We start from the raw sequence: 20229 nt of genomic DNA, 5'->3' as shown, positions 1-20229 counted from the left end.
CCAACTGAGTTACCTGTCTAGATAAATGCATTCTTATAGAGAATATGTATGAACCAATTTCATATTATTCTAAATTTATAAATATATTCTTTTTTTGGCGGATCTTATATATCATGGTCATATATAGCTTTTCCAATATCCAAGCTAACAATTCAAGAGATTCGGAATTTGTAGGCTAGCTATTCCATATTTATTAGGTCCATATGTCCTCGTTTATTTTATTACCATTCCATTTTAAAAATCATTTATTAATATTATGAAAGTCTCCATTGCGAGCTATACTGCATGATATCAATTAGAGTGAATTTCAAAAATGGTCCCTGGACTATGGGTTTATCTCGTAAATGGTCCCTGGACTTTAAAAATATCACCAGCAGTCCCTGGACTAAGGCTTAATATCAAAAACGGTCCTTTTGCACTGTTTCGAGACGAAAATGCCCTTTTCAGGCTTTGGGCAATTTGGACAATTCAATTTCGTCTACTGTTCACTCATTTAATTTTGCAGGTTGTGTCATAATTGCATCTCTCTCTCTTCACACCTTCTATTTAATATTGACCATATTCTCTCTCCCATGTCTCATTTCCCTTCTTCTTCTTCTTCTTTTTTCTGCACCATTTAGTGTTAAAAATCTAGACGCGATTCTTCATATTTATGGTCCTGCTTCCCTCCGCAACGTCGAGCTTGCTTGCCTTCATGTCTTCGCTGTCCGTTGAAAATTGGACCGATGGAGGAGGAGGAGGGAATGGTTGTAAGTGGCTCCGGTATGAGTACGAAAATTGTATGTGCCGCCACAGAGCGACTCTCAAAATCGTTGCCGACGCAAGAAAGGCATCATTTGGAATGTTGTATTTCGTATGCGAGAAAAAGGGCACAGTTGGAGGCTGCAATTATTTTCGGTGGTGTCATCCGAAGCGTGTGGATTTTGAAGGCTGCAATTACTTGGTTGGAAACAATGGTCATGAAGACGAAGTTGGAGGAGAAGATGAAATTGGAGGAGAAGACGAAGTTCATTCTGAAGTATATCCAAAGCGGTATGAAGGTGGAAGTAAAGTGAAAGATTATATTCTTGTCTTAGTTGCTGGGTTTTCGTTGGTGGTTTCATTTGTAGCCATTATGGTCAGTTTGATGAAGTAGGATTGAACAAGTACTCCACTGCAATGTTCTGGGGAAAATATTGGTGAAGAAACATTTTGTGAAGAAGAATTGTAATTTGAAGTGCTGTATTTTGGGGAAAAAGTTACTTAATTTGCATAGTTTGACTTTTAATTTGCAGATTGTGATCTTGGGGATGAACATTTCTACGTTTGAAGTTTTAGTTGTTGTGATTTGAATAGTTTAATTGCCGAAATGGGTTTTGTTCGATGGGTATGAAATGGGTTCTGAATTGAATACAATAAACAGGGTAACTTGCGAGGATTAAAATTTGTAGTGTGTGATCAGAACCAAAAATTTATGTAAATTGATTAACAAGATTTATGTATTGTTAAGTATGAAGTTTCTGGTTTTAAAATTGTGATTTGAAGATTTGGCTAATTAACCACGACGAAATGAAAGTTGTTGAAATAATAACATGACTAGTATTCTATACAGCTAAATCAACTGTAAATAGATGCAGTACAACAAATTAGATGTAGTACAACAAACAAATATCAGACTAATACATTAGTGTTTCAGAAACTAATATCAGATGCAGTACAAAACTAATATCATAACGGGTGTTAAAGTAATATCATATCAGGTTTTAAATTAATATCATCATATCGTCCCAGAATTGGGCATTTCAAAATTTGAACTTTTTCAAACTGTCAGACTCACCCGGATTTGCATGTACTCTGTCATATATACACATATGGGGTGTTGACACGTAGAGAGAGAGATAGAGAGAGAGAGGAAAACTAGACTGACTTTCGAGAAACCCTTCCATCTTCCCACCACTTTTTACCACCGTTCATCTCCCTTTCCTCCCTCACACTTACCCTCCAATTTCCCTCTCATTTTCCTCTCACCACTTGCTAACATATGCATAAACTCAGTCTCACTCCTCTCCGTCGTGACTGGTGACCAAGCGAATCGTCGTTGCCCACTCCACCAAAGTTGTATCAGCGACCAGAATTCCGAAGGGGACGAATCAGCGATCGTGATGCCGCCAAAAAAAAGGGGTCGAAAGAAGAATAACGATGAAGGTGCTAGCTGTAGTCGAAAGGCGACGAACAATGATGGTGCTAGCTCGCGTCGAAATACGGAAGAATGGTGGTCTTTGACGAAACTGATGGGTAATAATAGACCTTGATGAAGAGATGGAAACTTCGTGGTGAAGATATCTCCATCTTCCACCGGAGCTTGAATATGATGCTGCGTTTCATCCTTACAGAATTAAAGTGTTGGGTAACATGGTTGAAAAATGAAAAATTTGTCTTATGTTATGTTGCGGTCGGTTAGTGTTACATGAACATTTATCAATTATACGTCAAAAATTTGTAATTTGGATTTTGTTGTTTTGCATGACTTTGCACGGAGGTAGGCCGCGATTGTTTTACAATTTACTTACTTCACCACCGTGGTGTGTTTGTGGCTGGAGAGTACATTGTGGGATTGTTAAACTACATTGACCCTACGTGAGCATATTGGAGTTTAACTTTGTTCGAATTGGCAAGTATGATGGTGAGAGTTTGGGTATCGAAGACATCTTTATGTAAATTAACTACCCAATGTAAGTCCCGTTTGATGATGGATGCGTGGGTACTCAAATTGGGCATCTAGATCTAGCTCATGGTGACGATGTCTCTCGATTTATGAAGGTTGCTAGTACCCCACCCAGAAAATGAAGGCCTCGTTCACATCTGTGTGAGATTACACTGCGGATGCTCGGGCACGGCAATGGGAGGACCAAATTAATTCTTTAAAAAATTTTGGAAACAAAATCAATCCCAGTCGTGTAGTCATTGAAGAAATAGAGAGGCCCCACGTTTAGGTACGGAAACGATTAGGAAGAAGGCAAAGAGGTTATTTCTAGAAAGCACCTCCAAAAGCTATTTATTCCACAAACACCTACGGTAAAAATTTGGTATGAACGATCCAGAGTTTGAAAAATATCTGAAATGCGATAGCCTTGGTGAAAACTGCGTGAGAAGAGATGGAAGGCGAAAGAAGGCGAAAATGAAATCGTTCACAAAAATCGATGGATGAATTTGTTGTGGTTCGGGTATCCTAATTCATCTTATAGTTGGTTGTGTTGTAACTATAATACTACCGTATCTAAATGTGAACATTACTTTGTAGGATGATGATGGGTGGTGTGCGCATTTGGACATCGATTGATGTTGGAAATGATGTTGTTGATGTACGACGGGTATTAAATGTGGAGTTACTTATTGCTATGCATGTATATAGTTGTTAAGCTATTACTTGTGCACTTATTACTATGCGTGTATATAGTTGATATGCGTACTTGTTGCATTTCTTTAACATGCATGCGTATTGGTTTTGATATTAGTTTAGTGCATATTGGTTTGATATTATGCTTTTGTATTTGAGGAGGGATATGGTTAACAAATTGTTGACTTTGCGGCATGCAAAATGGGTTGAACAAGGTTACGAAGTTCAAGTTCAAGCGCAGGGCGGGTAATACGTCGTCTACCATTGATGAGACAAATATTCTTGATGTTAACTATGCTGCAATGGGTAGAATTGACAACATTATGGTAATGTTGATATTAGTTTTTCATCAACATCATATGGATTTTGATATTATGTTGTGTTGGTATGCATGTTGAAGGTTGACAAAGCGTTTGGTGTGGGAGGACTACAAGAGGTGAGGGTGGAGATGAGGTTGGAGCTGGAGGTGGAGTTGATCTTCGGAGAAGAGTTTGAAATTGAAAAAACATGTGATGAATCTCAACTTATGGATAATGATAGCCCGATGAAATTACAAATTGCATCTGCTTGTTAACATTGATGTGTCGTGTTGATGAGTGCCTATCCTTGAAATTAAATTCCTTGGATTGGGATGACTAGCATTTTAGTAGTAGTTTTTCTATGAATAGCATACAAAATTTGATAATACGGGTGTTGCTTTACATGTTGAAGAGTTGAGGCGGATTTGGAGGAGAGGACTCCAAGATCAAGGCTGGACCATCGGTTGGAGATGAAGGTCAAAATGCATCACAGTGCCCAACATAATAAGTGTGTGCATCTAGTGATTGAATTTGTATTATTTTTTATATTAGTTTTGTATTATTTTTGTGTTGGTTTTGGGGATGAGATTATTAACAAATCGTTTTGGTTGACTGCGGCCAAGCTGAAGTATGTCGACAAACCGGATGAACCGCCCTCCAGGTTGCAAATGTTTGTAATGCAGAAAGAGGATGATGTTTACGGACCAATTATGGATGAGTTAGATGATTACGTAACATATAGATCAAGCTCACGAGGCATTTTTGTGCCGGTTTTGTTAGGCAGTGCTTGGGTTTGAGGATTATCTTGTGCGGGTAACTCGGCTTGAAGATATACACACTTATAGGAGAATACACATCCGGTCTTTGAGGTTGGGAACAGAGTAGAAACAAGCTTTTCAAATCATGGTTGAGGAAGTGACCTTGAGAGGAAAACGATGGAGAAACCTCGTCTTAGGTGATGTGAGCCTTTGGGCAGGTAGGAGGTGTTCGTGAACGTAAACTTGCAACACGGCCGGAGTGGAGGACCACGATAATGATGTGGATTTAGGTGGCCATGCCCTCTTGCATAGCAGGGATTTGATATCAATGAAGTGATCAGAGATGACAAAGATTTGGATCGGTTCATTTCTCTAGCTAGCATGTGTCGGGATGAACAAATGTTTACGGATTATTTAGAAAATGACCGAGCTGACGTGAAGTTTGAGAGAGCATGATGCATGGCTTAGCATCTTCATTGCGGCCATGACGATTACCTCGAAGAAAACTAAGCAGCAGCAGAGTCTGTCCACATGGTTGATCTTCGCGATAATGAATCCCGACTCATGGCTGAAGATCGACATGTTGCATGACATAGCCCGTGCCAGAGATGAAGAGATGTTGATTCGAGACGATGAAACGTCTACGCGTGGTCATTTGTGGTGAAACGTGAATTCAGAGACTCAACGATCGGTGCCGCGTTTTGCGTTGGAGATATCTTGACTGAGGAGGCCTTTAGGGAGGTCACTCAACGGTATGGCGTGATGTCGAAGGCGTTCATATAAAAGTTAATGATGACTTTTAGGTCAAAGGCATGTGCCGTGGGGGTGCGATGGTGAATGCCCTTGGTTTAATACACATGAATGAGGAAAAAAATGGAAGCTAAAACAGTGCCCAATCATTGAACGGGGGCGTATTCACATATGTTCGGAGAGGTACGAAAATAAATGGATCACGGCTAAGTGGTTGGGGAAGCATTCTTTGAGAAGATTAGTAAATCACGGGTATTCCATTGGTTAACGATCGGTGATGTGTAGATGAAGCGGTTGGTTCTAGACTTAGTCGGATGAAGAGCGTACGGGGCTAAGGAATGCCTTATGTGAAGCGTATTTAGAGGTATCGACAAGCAATAAAAGCTCTTTTACTACAGGAGGCAAGGCTGCTTGAGCAGCGTCGACACCATTGAGATACATTATGAGAATCGTAGGCGTGCACGGGCTCAGTCGGGGTTCCTCATTTATATTTGCTAGGGCCACTAAAGATCGGATGGAAACCGGTTACGTACGACTATCATCTTCCTTGACGCATGTTTTTTGCGGGGACGTATAAGGGACAAATATTGAGCGCAACTCGGGATCGATCACAACAATGGGTGGTGGCTATGAAAGCTTGGCTTTGTTGTGGGCGAAAGCTATCAGCGTGTGGCAATGGTTCCTAGAGCATCTAGATGAGGACTTGCAGTTATCGAGAAAGCAGCCCTCGATATGTTTTCATGTCGATCGGCGAAGGTAAGTATTGCAATTAAAAATTTTCCATTTCATATTACGACTTGGCATTAGAATTTATTCTTTCCTAAGAATAACTGGATCATGTCTGGTGCTGATGGAAAGAACTGAGCCAGCATTAGTTCCAGAATGGTTGAGATGCACAGGAAATATTGCCGGAGGTGGCGCCTCCATATCTCAGGTAAGTTACTTGATGATCTTTCACGCATTCACTGCACTTTTTAATTTACCGATCATTTGCTCTGCCTGGATGTTTGGATTGTTATAATCTGGTTTTGATTGTTAATTTCTGTTTTTCTTGTCAGATACTTCTTCGCCGCAGTAGGCCTTTTGGAGCAATAGTGAGAAGGAAAGCTCACATTACCTTCAGAGGAGTTCTTCGTGAATTCTAGGCGTAGTTCAGGTAGTAATGGCTCTTGAAGCATCCATTATATAGTAGTTTCTCAGGAGCCACTGGGACAGAAACCGTGACAGGGAGAAGAGAAGTCTGTTCTGAGGACTTCTGGGAGCATGGCTCTTCTGACCCTTTGGTGGGTATATTAACTAGTAAAGTTGAAGAAATGCCTTGACTGAGTTTCTCAGTCATTGGTTTTCAAGAAAGACTGGTGAACCTTCACCTCAGAGAGTAGATAACAGGACTCACCTATTCCTGGGAATGGTGTCCTTTCGCGGGGAGCAAGCTAAATGTAATTCAGAAGTCTGTGTTTGAAAAGTTTTCCTTCGCTGGGGACTGAAGATAAGCAAGGTGCGGGAATTAGGAGTCTCATCTCCTGGTTTGAGTTCTGCTGTTCCAAAAGTTTGCCCATGGGCAGCTCAGGTTTCTTGGTGGTGAGAAATGGACATCTGCTTTAGCAGAGAGGTGCCTGCTGCTGCTGCAAATAATGGCACATATCACTCTCTGTCCAACAGAATGTTTCTACATTTCCAAATTCATCTTCTGGGGGTTTCTAGTACTGTTAATCTTAATATGGCCGAGGCACTGTCACAGCCACCAACACGTGTTAATGCTAATCCCCAGGTAATTGAATATTCCTTATAAATTCATATGTTTATATCTTTGCTAGTGATTACATTGTAACTTATAGTTTCTTCAATGAAAATTACAGCTACCAGATGAAGTCAGAGACTTGAGGAGTTGGCCATCAAGTAATCGAGACAATTAATTCCTGCTGACACCTTCAATGCCTAAACCATTGGTAAAGGAGTGATTATGCTACATTATTTAGATTATCTGATTATATGATGACACTTTAAAATTCTCATTCACCTTAGCATTATAGCAGTTCTGCTGTGACATTTTAATTTTAAGCCCTTACTTTTACTCTCTTGTTTACAAAATAAAAACACAGGTCTTCCTTTGTTATAGCCAAGGCAAAACATGTTTTGTCAGATCCTATAGACAACAGGATAGCATGCAATTCGCCTCTATTAATTTATATGCCTAGCATGTGTTTTTTCTCAGCATGACTGTATTCGCTGTTTCAGACTTCAGCAATGATAAATTCATCCAGGCACGCCTGTCTTGAGCACACAGCCTTACTTTTTTCTTCTGTGTGGAGTAGTTAGAGGCATGGGGTCTTATTTAAAAAAAAAAAAGTAGTTGAATGGTATAAGTATCTGAAACAGATAATTGGCCTCTATAAGGACTGGTGCACACACTCACTTCTAAAAGTTTGTGAGTGTTCTATGACAGTTGAGTTTCCTTTTTCTTCCTCCTGAATTAATGCAACATCACGGTACTAAAACTGTTACTAGTTCTCACTGCCGTAATACCCTGTCATATGACTACAAATAAATGTGCCCCTCATCAAATTCTTTCATGCCATGCCTTTTCTGGTAGAGCCCATCCAATTCTCCTTCAGTTTTAGTGATGACCTTGTTTTTCGTACTCTTGTGTTGCCACTTGCCAGATCCTTAAAAGTTGGTTGTTGGTAGTACAACACAGGCAGGCCAATTTTGTAAAAGTCTGATTGAATCAGTTATTCTTTTTCTCATAACCATCAAATTCACTGTAATTTGTTATGTATTTGAGTGTGTTGTGGAATTGGTAAACATCTGCTGACGAATTGGTTCTACTCTGAGAATTTAAACTAACTGAGTGTAGTAACTAGTAACTACTAGTCTGATCAAGTTTGGGCAATATGTAGTTGAGACACTGTGTGATTATGAGTCTCTGTCAGAAAGCACTGCTACTTACGATTCCACTCCTCTTTTCTTCTATTTATAGGGAGATTCCTATGGCCATATCTCTGCTAGACTATTAGAACTACCAAACCTAAAAGAGTTTACCCTCAATGCATGCAGTATGTTGTTTCTAGGATTTTACATGCAAACATTAGTTATTGCGCAAACTTTGTCATGCTCTGTACTTGCCCAACTAATCTAGTTGATACTGAGCATGCCATATCTCTTCTGCATTTTTCCAAATCTATACTTTGCATTCATATTTACAACTAGTTCAGACTATGAGTTACTTAAATATGGAACTATATCAAATGATGGTCAAAAGTTAATCTGCTCTGTATACTGATGCGCTGTCATGAATCATGATCATTGATTATGTTGAGCTAGCTTTTCTTAATTCACAGTAAATGCAACCTATGTAAATGGTCATTATATCACTTCTTGGCTTATATGTTTGCTATAATGTAATGCGTTGGATGGCAAGTGGTGTTCTTGTCTTTGACTAGGATGATTGTATGTGTTAAAATCGGCTACACTTTTCAGGTTCCTGGCACTGCAGATAAATCAAAGCAATCAAAGATTGCTCTGAGAACCAATGAGATGACTTTGGCACCCAAGGCTATTCATGCACAACCCAATTCTTCTCATTCTGTTAATCAATCTCGTGCTGGACAAACCAGGTCTGATTCTGCAAGCAACTCTCATGTTGGAAAGTTTCTGGTTCTTAAACCCGGCCGTGAAAGTATCGTCGTTGGACAAAAGGATGTAAATAGTGCACCTGGTAATGGCAATGGAAAAGTAGCTAAAGATGGCCAGCTTGCTATGGGTTCAAGTACTGCGACTGCATCAAATAGTGCAAGCAATGTGAGGGTTTCTGTTCTTGAAAACAAGTCTGCTGCCCTATCTCTAGGATCAAGATCCCCCGTGGAAAAGAAATCGCCCCAATCTCTGGCACAAAGTAGAAGTGAATTCTTTAATCTGATGAGGAGGAAAACCTCAGTCCGTGCTCCTGCCATTCACTCAGATTCAAGTTCGGATATTCTCTCTCCCACTGCAGAGACAACTGTAGAAAATTGTAAAGAAGGCCATGCTTCTGACACTCCTTGTGTTTTGGAGAATGGAAACCAGATGGTGTGTAATGGTGATAGATATGACATTACTGAGAAGACAGGATGTCTTCCGGATGTCGGAGACAGTAGCTTGTCTAGTCATGGATCAATTTACCCTGATGCAGAAGAGGCTGCTTTCCTTCGATCACTTGGCTGGGAGGAAAATGGTGAAGATGAAGGATTAACTGAGGAAGAGATTAATGCTTTTTATCAGGAGGTGAGTCTGCCCAGTATTTATTTGTTACTACTAGTTCGATGTAGCACAATATTAGTAGTATTTCTTAGGGAATAATGGTGCATCCGCCATAAACTCCGAGACAATCCAAGTTGAAGAAAGCAATATGACATGTATACATTTGCTAAGATGGTCATTTGTTTTGTTAGCTCATCACCACGTACGTCTTAATTGACCCCTGTTACGTATTCTATGCAGTACATGAAGCAGAGGCCATCCATGGCAGCGTGTCAAAGCTCTCAGCCCAAGCAGCCTACACCGTCAAACTTCCCAATGCTATTTCAGATGTTGCAATATCTGACTCCAGCTCCTCTGAGTCAGAGCCCGAAGCTTGATTGTCAGGACCATGCTGAAAGTTATGTGGAGAACTCAATTTTGTTTGCTTTTTGTTCTAGAGGAGACCTAAGGTTTTTGGTTGATAAGGATTTTTGGCTGTGGCAGAATGAGGGGCCGTATAATAAAATAGCTGGCACCTGATATTGGCAGAAACGGCATCTTGTTGACCGGTCTACGCCTGAAAGACAGGATAGGGGATGCACTCTTGCATTTTGCATTGACAGTAGTTGGTAGGACTTCTTTATGGTATTTTCTTTCTAGAGGTTGGGAAAAGAAGTTGCCATGTTTTGATTAATTTTACGCCAATAGAAAGGAAATGAAAAGTGGGTTACATATTTATTCTTTTGTTTGTAGGTTGGCTATTTTTTTGCTAATTCTCTTCACTTTTCCTGCACATTAATGTGGCATATAAAACAAATTTTATAAATGAGAAATAAGTCCTTTGAAACAGCAGCAAAGCATAAATTTGTGTTTCTACATTCTCATTTTCTTTCCTATACTTGCTGTTTTTCTTCATACTGCTACGGTTGCACATCTTTGTTTTTGAGCAGCAAGTGAGGCTTCGAGCCTTCTCCCCACGTGGTGGAAGCTGTTCGTAACTAGTTTGTGCTTGATCTTGCTTAACAACTTCAAGCACTGTTGTGACAAAATTGAACAATTATGTAATTGAGACAACCAAAAACGTAAAGAGAAATAGATTTACATGTTTCACCAACATTGTTGGCTATGAACATGAGCAGAAAATCGAGAACACTATTCAGATTGTTTTCGGATTTCAGAGTTATATGTGCCCTATTTCTATATAAATAGGCACACACAGATTCAAGGCATACTACCAAGCACGGTATAAACAATATCTGTAACATGCGACTACCAGCAGACGTTTGAGTATCACACATGGGAGTACTACATAAGATAGATATAAATACATCTCATTCAGTCATTGATCACTGAACACATACATCAAAATAAATATAAATTGTTTGGACAGAAACCTTGGATGAATCTAATTGGACTAAATTGCGTTGATTCTTTTAATCATGATACCACTACTATATACACAACTTTACAAGATACTACAAGAAACATAGGCAGATGGTTTTGTACAATTATTACAAGCAGCAGAGCTCCATTGCCCCCTTTCCAACTAGGAAATGTATAATTTAGTTTAAAAAGGTAGTAAAAATAAAGAAATAAGATGGCCAGAGAAATTGAGCCGCTGGACATACATACAATGGGAAAAATACACCCAATCCCACTTTACAGTATACTCTGACATGCATGTACAACAATGGTTCCGATCTATCATCATCTGCGCCGGTGAAATCGGCCCTTTCGGCATTAAACAGGGCCATACTGTTTGCCCTGTGTAGCATCAAATGTCCCAGGGAGATGATGATATGCATCGGGACTCAGCCGATGCAACGCTCTCAGATCTAAAAGACGAGTGTCAGGCGAAACAAGTCTAACCTTTTATGTTCCATCTGGTTCTCGTGCTCGGGCATCTGAGACGGTCTCCTTGTCCTTGGATAGGCATCGTATTGGAACGTAAACGAATCCTTTTGGTAGCCGCTGATTCTTCATGGATGCTTGGTCTGATGTCATTATGAGCTCTTTTTCGAAGGTTTCAGTGTGCTGCTATACCAACATTTAACAAGAAGGCACATCCTATTAATTTGAAAAGTAGAATAATGTGACATATATCACGATATACATTATACGAAAAGAATATGAATTTTGGAAACCTGGTCATGGACGTATTTTCTACTTCTCGTTCGTTTTTCAGTGTCATTGGAGGGATTCCTCGGTTTGGCGGAAGGTCTCTGGGGATTTTCTTCCCAGCAAAAGACTGTCTCTCTGGTGGTTTCAGAGAATTGACATTCTGCGATGTTGAACTGTCCTCTGTTCTCTGATCGTTATCCACGGTCATGGGGATTTTAACACGCCTTACCAGCGACTGTGCTGTCGACCGATATGTCATCTGATCTTTGAATCATTTCACTGCTTGTGTAACCATCAGTGTAACCTTTGATGGAGGTTGTTGCAGATTCTGAACTAACTTCAGGTTGGTAAAATGGATGACGAGCCAAGTTAGACAAACGGAGTCTCGACTTGAAGCAAGAATATCATGAGAGCAAAGAACCAATTCACGCTGCAAAGTAGAAGGTTAGGTTAGTATTTGATTAGTATATACTCCCTCCGTCCCCCATTATTATTTTTATAAAACGAGTGCAGAACGGAAGTGTGACTCCTAATGGGGACGGAGGGAGTATAACGATAGGAGCAAGAAAGAGGAGAAGTTGCTAACAGCAGTATAACAATGAGAAAACATAAGAAGTGATTCCATTAATATAGAATCGGTAATTGATCTATGAAAATTCCCAGGAAGTAATCTTACTTTCAATTTCTCCCTTTTTATAATTCTCTCGCACAAAAGTCGCAATCTCTCCAATTCAACCTACAGGAATCATAGCAGAAAGACCAAACATCAGCTCTTGATAAATTTCGCTGAAGAATTTACATCAGAACACTTCTTATTTATGGGTTCAACTAACAAAGAACTATCTAAAACAGCTGAATGAGGTACAATGAGCAGATTAAACCAACCAAATATTGCACCAGCTATCACTTACCCTGACTTGCTTAAGGCTCTTGAACTCTTCCACACCATGCTTCTGAGTGTCAGCCTGACATATACAAAACTCAAAAGTTATATTGCATGGAAACCACCTCTTCACAAAAATTTACAAGGCAGAAGGAAAGAAGTCAAACCTTTGCTTTTTGTTCAACACTGTGCTTTTCACAGTAAGCCTTATGCTGCAACTTGTCACCATTAGTCCTCACAGTCATGTAGAAACCAGCACTTCTAGCACAAGTAGGATGAAATGTGGTTTGACAGTGACCGTAACTACACTGCAGATAAGCAAAATAACAGAGAAAAATGACTTATGCATGGAAGACAACTTCAAAGTAGGAAGCATGACAGACAGATAAAAATAAATCTGATGTCTTCACCTTAAGGCAAACACCCTGTTTTCGACGGCAAACAGTGCAAGTATCACATCCCCTAGACACATTATCCTGGAAAACAAATAGAGCTGCTTTAAACTAAAGAAGAACAAAGACCAATGGGGAAGACAGGTATAGTGACAGCCAGTTACCATGCCCACAATAGGACTGACTTGTCCCCTTTTGTATGTTGACTCTAAAACCCACTACATCAAGATCAAAATAAGAACACTTTAGCTTTGAGAAGGATGCCAGGGATACAATTTCCAGATAGAAATAAATGGCAGATTAGAAAGAATCAATTACTTCAGCACATAAGGCATGTATCCATTGGCCACCAACTGACTTTCTAAAAGCACCTGCAGTGCCTCCACATAGACCACATTCGGCAACATAGTAGGGCTTCTCCCAAGAATTTGTTGCCAGAGCTCCCGAACCCCGAGAAGAAAATAAGTCCTCACACAATTCACAGTGCCATGGCCCAGTGGCACTTCTATCACTACAGTAGCAATCCATGTGAACTGTAATCTGCATTCCAAAAAGAATTGGCGCAAGCAGTAATATATATCTGATTGTCCATGAAACATGCAGAAATGTAAGATCAGAACTTTGAAGAGAATTTCAAAAGAATGTTATGGCAAGAACCTTGCAACTTGAACAAACTAAAACAGGATTCAAGGCAGTCTCTGGACGTCTGCATACGTCACATGTCCTAGGATGGTCTTTCAAGAACTCAGAAGTTGACCGGGCAGAATCCGAGTTCACATCAGATGAAGACCTCACGACAGCAGCCCTTGAAGTAGTCTCTTTTGCTCGAGGATTGAGCTTGGAGTAGAACCCAGGTCTTACATCAGATGAACCATTCTTATGAAGATCCTGGATGAAAACACATATATGAAAAAAGTTCGAAGCAATAGATCCAAAATCAAGGAAATTTTAGAAAAAGTGTACCTCATGTTGATCTTCTAGTGTGTCCTTCCTAAGTGATGATATTCTAGAGGAAGCTGCAGCTGCAGCAGTTGCAGCAGCCAGTACAGCTTGAGCTTCTTTATGCCTACGTTCTTTCCTTCCCTGCTTTTTGGCTTCTCTAAGCTCAAGATTATACTGACTAACCAGAACAGCATCCCATTTTTGTTTTCCTGCAGCATCTAACTCCTGTGGAAGACTCCTAACAACCTTTGAAATCAAATCATCTGCCAGATTGATACAGCAAGGAAAATATTCAGTACCCACTTAAAATGGTATAACTCTAATCAACCACACAATGTGCACTAATATGCCACAGAAAAAAGAAAACATAGAAGAAATGCTAACAGGTTTAGAGTAGAGACCACTTATTCGTTTTCTCATAGTAGCATTGCAAATGAGCTGTTGTTGATAATATATAAGCGCTCCTTCCACTTCATCTCCAGGAGATAGTTTTAATATACCCAGGTTTCTTGCCTTGGCCAATTGATCAATATTCAAACCCTCACAACTGGTAGTCTGGTCAGAAGATGTAGCTGGACGGTTATCAATATTGCAACCAAGACCTGAACTGGAAGATACTTTCATCTGCGAAACTTCCCGATCTCTCAAAACTGCCAAGAAACTAATCAATCCCGGAATTTGACAGGCAAAAAACGGAGAAGCAGACAGGAACCTACCTGCAGACTGGTCGGATACAACTTTTTCAAGCATGTCACTCTTGGTCTGCATCAATTTACAGTAGATAAATGGATGGATGTATGAAGCATGGTTTACTTCCCCATTTCTAAATAACAAAATGCAAGAAAGAGGTCAGTGTCGAAGAAACCCGATCTTAGACAAGACAACTAAAAGGAGAACTAACTAGAATCTAGTTAAGACCCCTTACTGCATCCATAAGTCATTGAGAGGGTAAATAAAAGGAATCTCAAATAAAAGATTACCTGAAAACGAGTGAACAGGCATCCATCGTCTGAGATTGTTTGGTTTCCCCAACCAGATCATCTTCAGAGAGACACTGCACTAGAGCTCTGAGCTCGTCTGCCAATGACAGAATAAAATCAGAAGAAGCACATACATACCAAAAAACAAGGTAGGAGCAAACAAGGAATTCCAGGACCCAAGATGTAAAAAATAATTAAAATGATGCAAGATGCCAATGAGTGAAGCAACAGCAGTAGCTTGTATTGTGTTGAGTAAAAAGTTCTGTCTAACATCTATACATTCTTTTTTAGAGCTAGTTTCACAGGTCTAGAACCTCAGTATCCTTGAGTAAAACAATTTAAGAAAACAAACCTTCAATTTTGACAGAATTATTTGCTGAATTATCTTGCTGTTGCTGAGGACCGGGCAAAACCTGCATACCAGAAAGTAAAACTTTTAAATGCCTCATTAAAGCCAAGGAAAACCGACAAAGGCAAGAATCAGAGTTAAATCTACAGTCAATTTTACATAAAAACAACGCGAATTTCATTTCGCGAAATTAAAGTTAAACAGTAAATTACTTAAGTATATAACAGAAATTGACCTTCCGTACATTTATACTTCCAAAAAAGCAGACTGAAAATAGTATCAATACCGTTTTGGACTCATCCGGCCAGGAGTCACTTAGCACGTCATTGGAGTGTTCTCCAACAAGAAGAGATAGACAGGCATCGCCCTCAGTTGTTTCGTTGTGAGTCTTGTCAGTTGAAAGGCATGAGTTATCGTCTTTCATAGTCCACACACTGCTTTTGGTTCTTCTCCGAGGTGGCACAGATTTAACTGGAACAGCGTCAGAGATATCAGACTCCTCTATTGAAACATCACCAACACCTTCAGCTACACCTAGCATGGGCTTTGATCCTAAAGATGATCTAATCATCACTTGCAAAGTCTTTTGTAGGTTACCAACATGAACATGGGTCTTCAACCATTTAAGTAATTTATATTGCAACTCAGGAACCATGTGATTTTCCTGTATAAACAAAAATGGGATAATGAGAAGATAAGTAACCAGGAAGTAGGACCAGCAAGTTCAACCAAAAGTAATTGGTCTGGAACAAGAAATATCTTAACTGACTCTGCTCAGTAAATTAATCAAAGCATTACCTTGAGTACTGTATTTAAAGAATCAGCAGAAACACCAATCTCTGAGGCGAGATCTCCAGCATTAACTTTCCCTAGATCGATCAACTGTGAAAACAAAATATAAAAAATAGGATAAGTAACACAAAGAATCTGCCAAAAGAAAGGAAACAAAATCAAGTAAAATATAATATCTGGCTGTTCTGGTAATCATTCAATACCTTCTTCAAAACCATAGAGAAATTGGGAGGACCGCAAGTATCGACGCCCTCATTGCCATTCCTATCTGCAGAATGAAGAGCAGTACGAAGTGCAACTCCATTTTCTGGGTGATTGTCAGAACTTGTACTATCTACCAAGTCCTCCCCATCCAGAACAACATCATTCAGCTTGCGAAGATCCAAATCAGCTATTCCAAAGTAAATAACCAACTTATAACCATTCTTGTGGTTAATGATATCACTCATGCTTTCTAACATAAAAAGTAATTTCACCTGTCAACGGAATGTCCCCAATATCTTGACAGCCACTGTCAGACTGGACTTCTGAATGCTTTGAACAAAAAGCACGCAATTCAACCTAAAAGATATGGCATACATCAATATCAGTGCAAAAATTGTAGAAGACTGAATATTACAACATGAAGAACCTCGAAGGGCAATAAGGCAAGATATGCACATGCATGCACATGCTAATAACATCCCAAAATGTATGTAAAATCACTCATGATTATTAGGACAACAGTTCCACTGAAGTTAATAATATGAAGGGTGGACTAACTGTTGGTCCATAACTAATAACATAAGACCAAAAAGAAAAACACCTCATCAGATCTAATCTTGCCCCATATCTCCATTCTGTGTTTTGCTTCCCTTGCACAAATAGGATGGAACGATGCTCTGCACGATCCTAATAAACACCAAAGGAAACAAATCTAATCAGTATACCAACACCTGGATAAAGACAAAAGGAATCATAATCATCAATTTCAAGAAGACAGATATCTCATGATATAAGACGACTCTATTTAAAATGTTCTTATTTACCAGAAAGATGAAACAAAAAACCCAACATCCTTTACAGAAGTACCAGCTATGCAAGACCATACAGCAGAGAGGAACTCTATTCCAATATTACAGCTATTCAGGTCAAAATTTATCACTAAACTAATTCAGTTTAACCACACAAGTATAACGAAAACCACGTGCAAGTTGGACCACTCTTCCGGCATAAATTAATATATCTTGGTTGGACAAATTTGGGTCAAATGTACCAATTAACTTAGCCTGTTAGTCCAGAAATCTTTTCTATGGAGAATGAGTTAGAAACCCTTAAGCTCTCTACAGAGTGATCTTAAAGTGGGTACAGAAATATCTAATGTAGTTTTCTCAGTTCAATAAGGGGGACAAAATCTAATTCAAGAGTATAGGGTCTACTGCCAGCAATTAAGTAGCTTCCAGTTATTTACTAGTTGAAGGTGTCATCCCCACTTGAATATATTGAGGAATAATAGAGTGTAGGCAGCTGCATCAATATGTTTCCATAATAGAAGAAATGCCTATTGTTCTCCTGTTAATAGCATTCGATATAGTACGAGTAAACAAATCTTAAGTCAATAACAATATTGTGGGAAATTAATTTTTGTCGTGAAATCTTGAAAGAATCTTGGAGAATATTAGCCGACCATCTTGATATTTTAAACCACCCCACTTGACAGGGCTCATCAGCATTGAAAAGATCATTATTCAAAATGTGACCAGAAAAAGAATATCATACAAAATTGCTGATATTAAGCAGTAGCATAAATATTCAGAGGTGCTGGCCATCATTGTCATTGCACATATGTATGAATTTCCATATCGAATGTTCAAATGCCCCATTCCATACATTTAAATTTGAATACCAAGGCTTTTATTACTTATGTTTACTCAAGGCTACAAGTTCTAATACCTATAAAGAAAAGCATAGAACATGAACAGCTTCCTGGGAATCAAATACTTATAAGATGATAAAACCAACAGTTAATGAGCGATAAGGATTAATATATGAACTTATAAAACCGCAGCAGATTACAAATAGCACAGATTCTTCATCCTGACACCTTACAAAAAATGTAGGAGCCTCTAACATAAGAAAGCAACAAAACATACCATTGCTGCATCGGACACAGGTACCGTGCTTAACCTTGCACAAATAACAAATTATCTTCCTTCTTGTGTCCTTCAATTCTTCCATATTAATGATAGATTCCGTTGTACCAATGTTATCAAGATAAACCTCAGGCATCCACAGGCAACAAAATAAATGAGCGAACTTCGACTTAGACTCGTCATTCTCGTTTCCAAGTCCTCTTTCCAGCACAGGTTTCAGGGCACCACCTTGCTTTGGACAGAGTAAACATGGTTTCTCTACACTCATGTCCACAATATTCCTCCATTTACACCATGAGCATAACCACAAACCATCTACATCTTCTTGAACTCCATAACACTTTTGATGCACCACCATCCCACAAGAAGAACACTTGATCAACTTATTCAAGAGGTCGCCAATGTCACCATAACTACAATAATGGCACACAGACTCTAAACCTTCAACTGGACGTACTGCAAGGAGCTTGTCCAGCCCAGCATCTTTCCCGAAAAGCTTTCGTTTCTTGGAGGGCCGCTCTGATGCCAAATAAATCCTGTTCCTTGAACCTAGAAGCCATTCTACACCACTACAAGAAGTAGTAACTTCCTCGCTATTCAGTCTTTCGTCAGCACCATTTTCTTCAATAATTTCCAATTCCTTTCTTTCGACTTCATCATCATCAACAATATCCATAGAACAAGGCCCATTCTCTTCTTTCTCAATCTTCACACCCGGGTTCAACTCAACACTATTTTCCAAGTTCAAGCTGTCCTCACAGGCTCTTGAAAGCATCCTATTGATCATGCCATATCGGTTACACAAACTTTCATCATTATCCAAAGCCGGGACTAAGAAACACTTCTCACTGCTCGAACACCCAACATTCGAAACCCTCTGAAGCCTCTCGACATCCTCAGCAGTCAATTCACGAAAATATTCCTCATTCTCCGCCCAAAAGTTGTTCCCCCGAGACCTCCCCGAGGCCGAGGACTTCTTGTGCTCCGAGCTCGAGTGCAACTTCTTGTGCCGTTTCCTACTATCCGATTGCCTACTCAACAAATGCGACACCCCACTAGGTAAACTGTTCCCACTAGAAACCAACGCGGTGGGCACTTGAGAGTCCTCCGAATCAAAGGGGGAACGAAACGACAGCGCCTTGAAAGCTTGAGCATACAAACCAAGCTCAACTCTACAAGCCGGGGGCAATTTCGTAAATTCCAAAGAATACGAGGGCTTTTCCGTAAATTCCCGCTTCAAATTAGGGCTGCCGCAATTCGAACCAATTACCTTCGCCTGGGCGGCGCCCCTACCACCACCGGCCATCCCCTTCCTCCGCCTCTGGCATCTGCCGCCAGTCATCGCGTTCCACTACCGCCGCCCTTGCACCATACCATTCCCAACAACAACAAGCCCTAAAATCCTAATTTCACCCTAAATAAAAACGATTTCCGAAAAATTCAATCCCCGTCCTACGAAATACAGGCTCTAACAGAGAGAAAAGGAGAAGAAGCGCGGAGGGGGAAGAGAGATTGAACGCATCTGCTTCGTTCTCGGTTGCGGCTAGGGTTAGGGTTCCTATTCGGTTTTGGGGGTAAAAAACAATTTGGGGCTATTTTTTAATTATTTTGGGGTCAGTTTCGTTATTTGGAATTGGATCCGTTTCGAAATAATCCTTTTTTTCGCTTTCTAGAGAGAGAAAGAGTCGCGTTTTTTGATAGAGAAAATAGTGCGTGTGTGTGTGAGAGAGAAAGAGAGCAAGTGAGAGAAAGGGAGAGTGCGAGTAAAGTGTACCCGCTTCCAAATTTAAAGGACGCGTCGTTTGGGAGTCATTGACTGCATTCGGTGTACTGAGCCAAGCCAATGAATATTAGTGTTTTTGATAGACTTATATATGAAGGGTGACGTGGGAGATTCGGATTGGGTTTGGTATTTGACTTGGATTTTGTGTATATGTGCACTTGGAGGCAGGGAACCGAAATTAGTGGCTACTTACTTTCTTGCAATGTGGTCCTGTTGGAATTTATATTTGCATACAGGGGCCTGTGGAAGTTAGAATTAGTAGATGGACACCTAGTTTTCTGAGTGATTGCATATCTTGGTGAGTATATATTGTTTTTTTATTTTTTTAAAGGGAAGAAGCTGAGATTCTTTAGTTGAGAGAATCTTTGGGATTTTTTCAGTGAAATGGGGGCCCGGGATGGCTCCGCAATGGGGGAGAGGCGGCAGAGGCGGACGTCGTCGGCGCGGCCCGATA

General features: G+C 39.9%; 2 protein-coding genes across 3 annotated transcripts; one reads left to right on the top strand and one right to left on the bottom strand.

The window, feature by feature from the left end:
• The first annotated feature begins 7112 nt into the window (after positions 1 to 7112).
• Positions 7113 to 10142, top strand: LOC125200171. Of its 2 annotated transcripts, XM_048097904.1 has the most exons (3): positions 7113 to 7132; positions 8664 to 9446; positions 9663 to 10142. In XM_048097904.1, exons 1-3 carry the CDS (start codon positions 7118 to 7120, stop codon positions 9939 to 9941), a joined length of 1077 nt encoding a protein of 358 aa, XP_047953861.1. In that variant the 5' UTR covers positions 7113 to 7117; the 3' UTR covers positions 9942 to 10142. The 2 variants fall into 2 exon arrangements, with proteins under 2 accessions (XP_047953861.1, XP_047953860.1); XM_048097903.1 differs by lacking the exon at positions 7113 to 7132 and having other exon boundaries at positions 8353 to 9446.
• A 1417-nt stretch (positions 10143 to 11559) lies between these two features.
• On the bottom strand, positions 11560 to 19732 carry LOC125200175 (the record flags this gene model as incomplete). The annotated part of the gene is given in 21 exon segments (XM_048097906.1): positions 11560 to 11749; positions 11751 to 11889; positions 11892 to 11952; positions 12199 to 12258; positions 12434 to 12487; positions 12573 to 12713; positions 12816 to 12881; positions 12962 to 13015; positions 13116 to 13337; positions 13455 to 13685; positions 13761 to 14002; positions 14141 to 14389; positions 14456 to 14562; positions 14720 to 14816; positions 15072 to 15132; positions 15355 to 15732; positions 15867 to 15950; positions 16064 to 16251; positions 16337 to 16421; positions 16666 to 16751; positions 17993 to 19732. Coding segments are annotated over 21 exon segments (4137 nt in total), but the record flags the coding sequence as incomplete, so codon positions are not given.
• Between the last annotated feature and the right edge of the window lie 497 nt (positions 19733 to 20229).

Source organism: Salvia hispanica, unplaced genomic scaffold (assembly GCF_023119035.1).
Source record: "Salvia hispanica cultivar TCC Black 2014 unplaced genomic scaffold, UniMelb_Shisp_WGS_1.0 HiC_scaffold_835, whole genome shotgun sequence".
NCBI lineage: Eukaryota > Viridiplantae > Streptophyta > Magnoliopsida > Lamiales > Lamiaceae > Salvia > Salvia hispanica.
The sequence above is the reverse complement of the archived record's forward strand: the minus strand, read 5'-3'. Positions and strand labels throughout refer to the sequence as shown.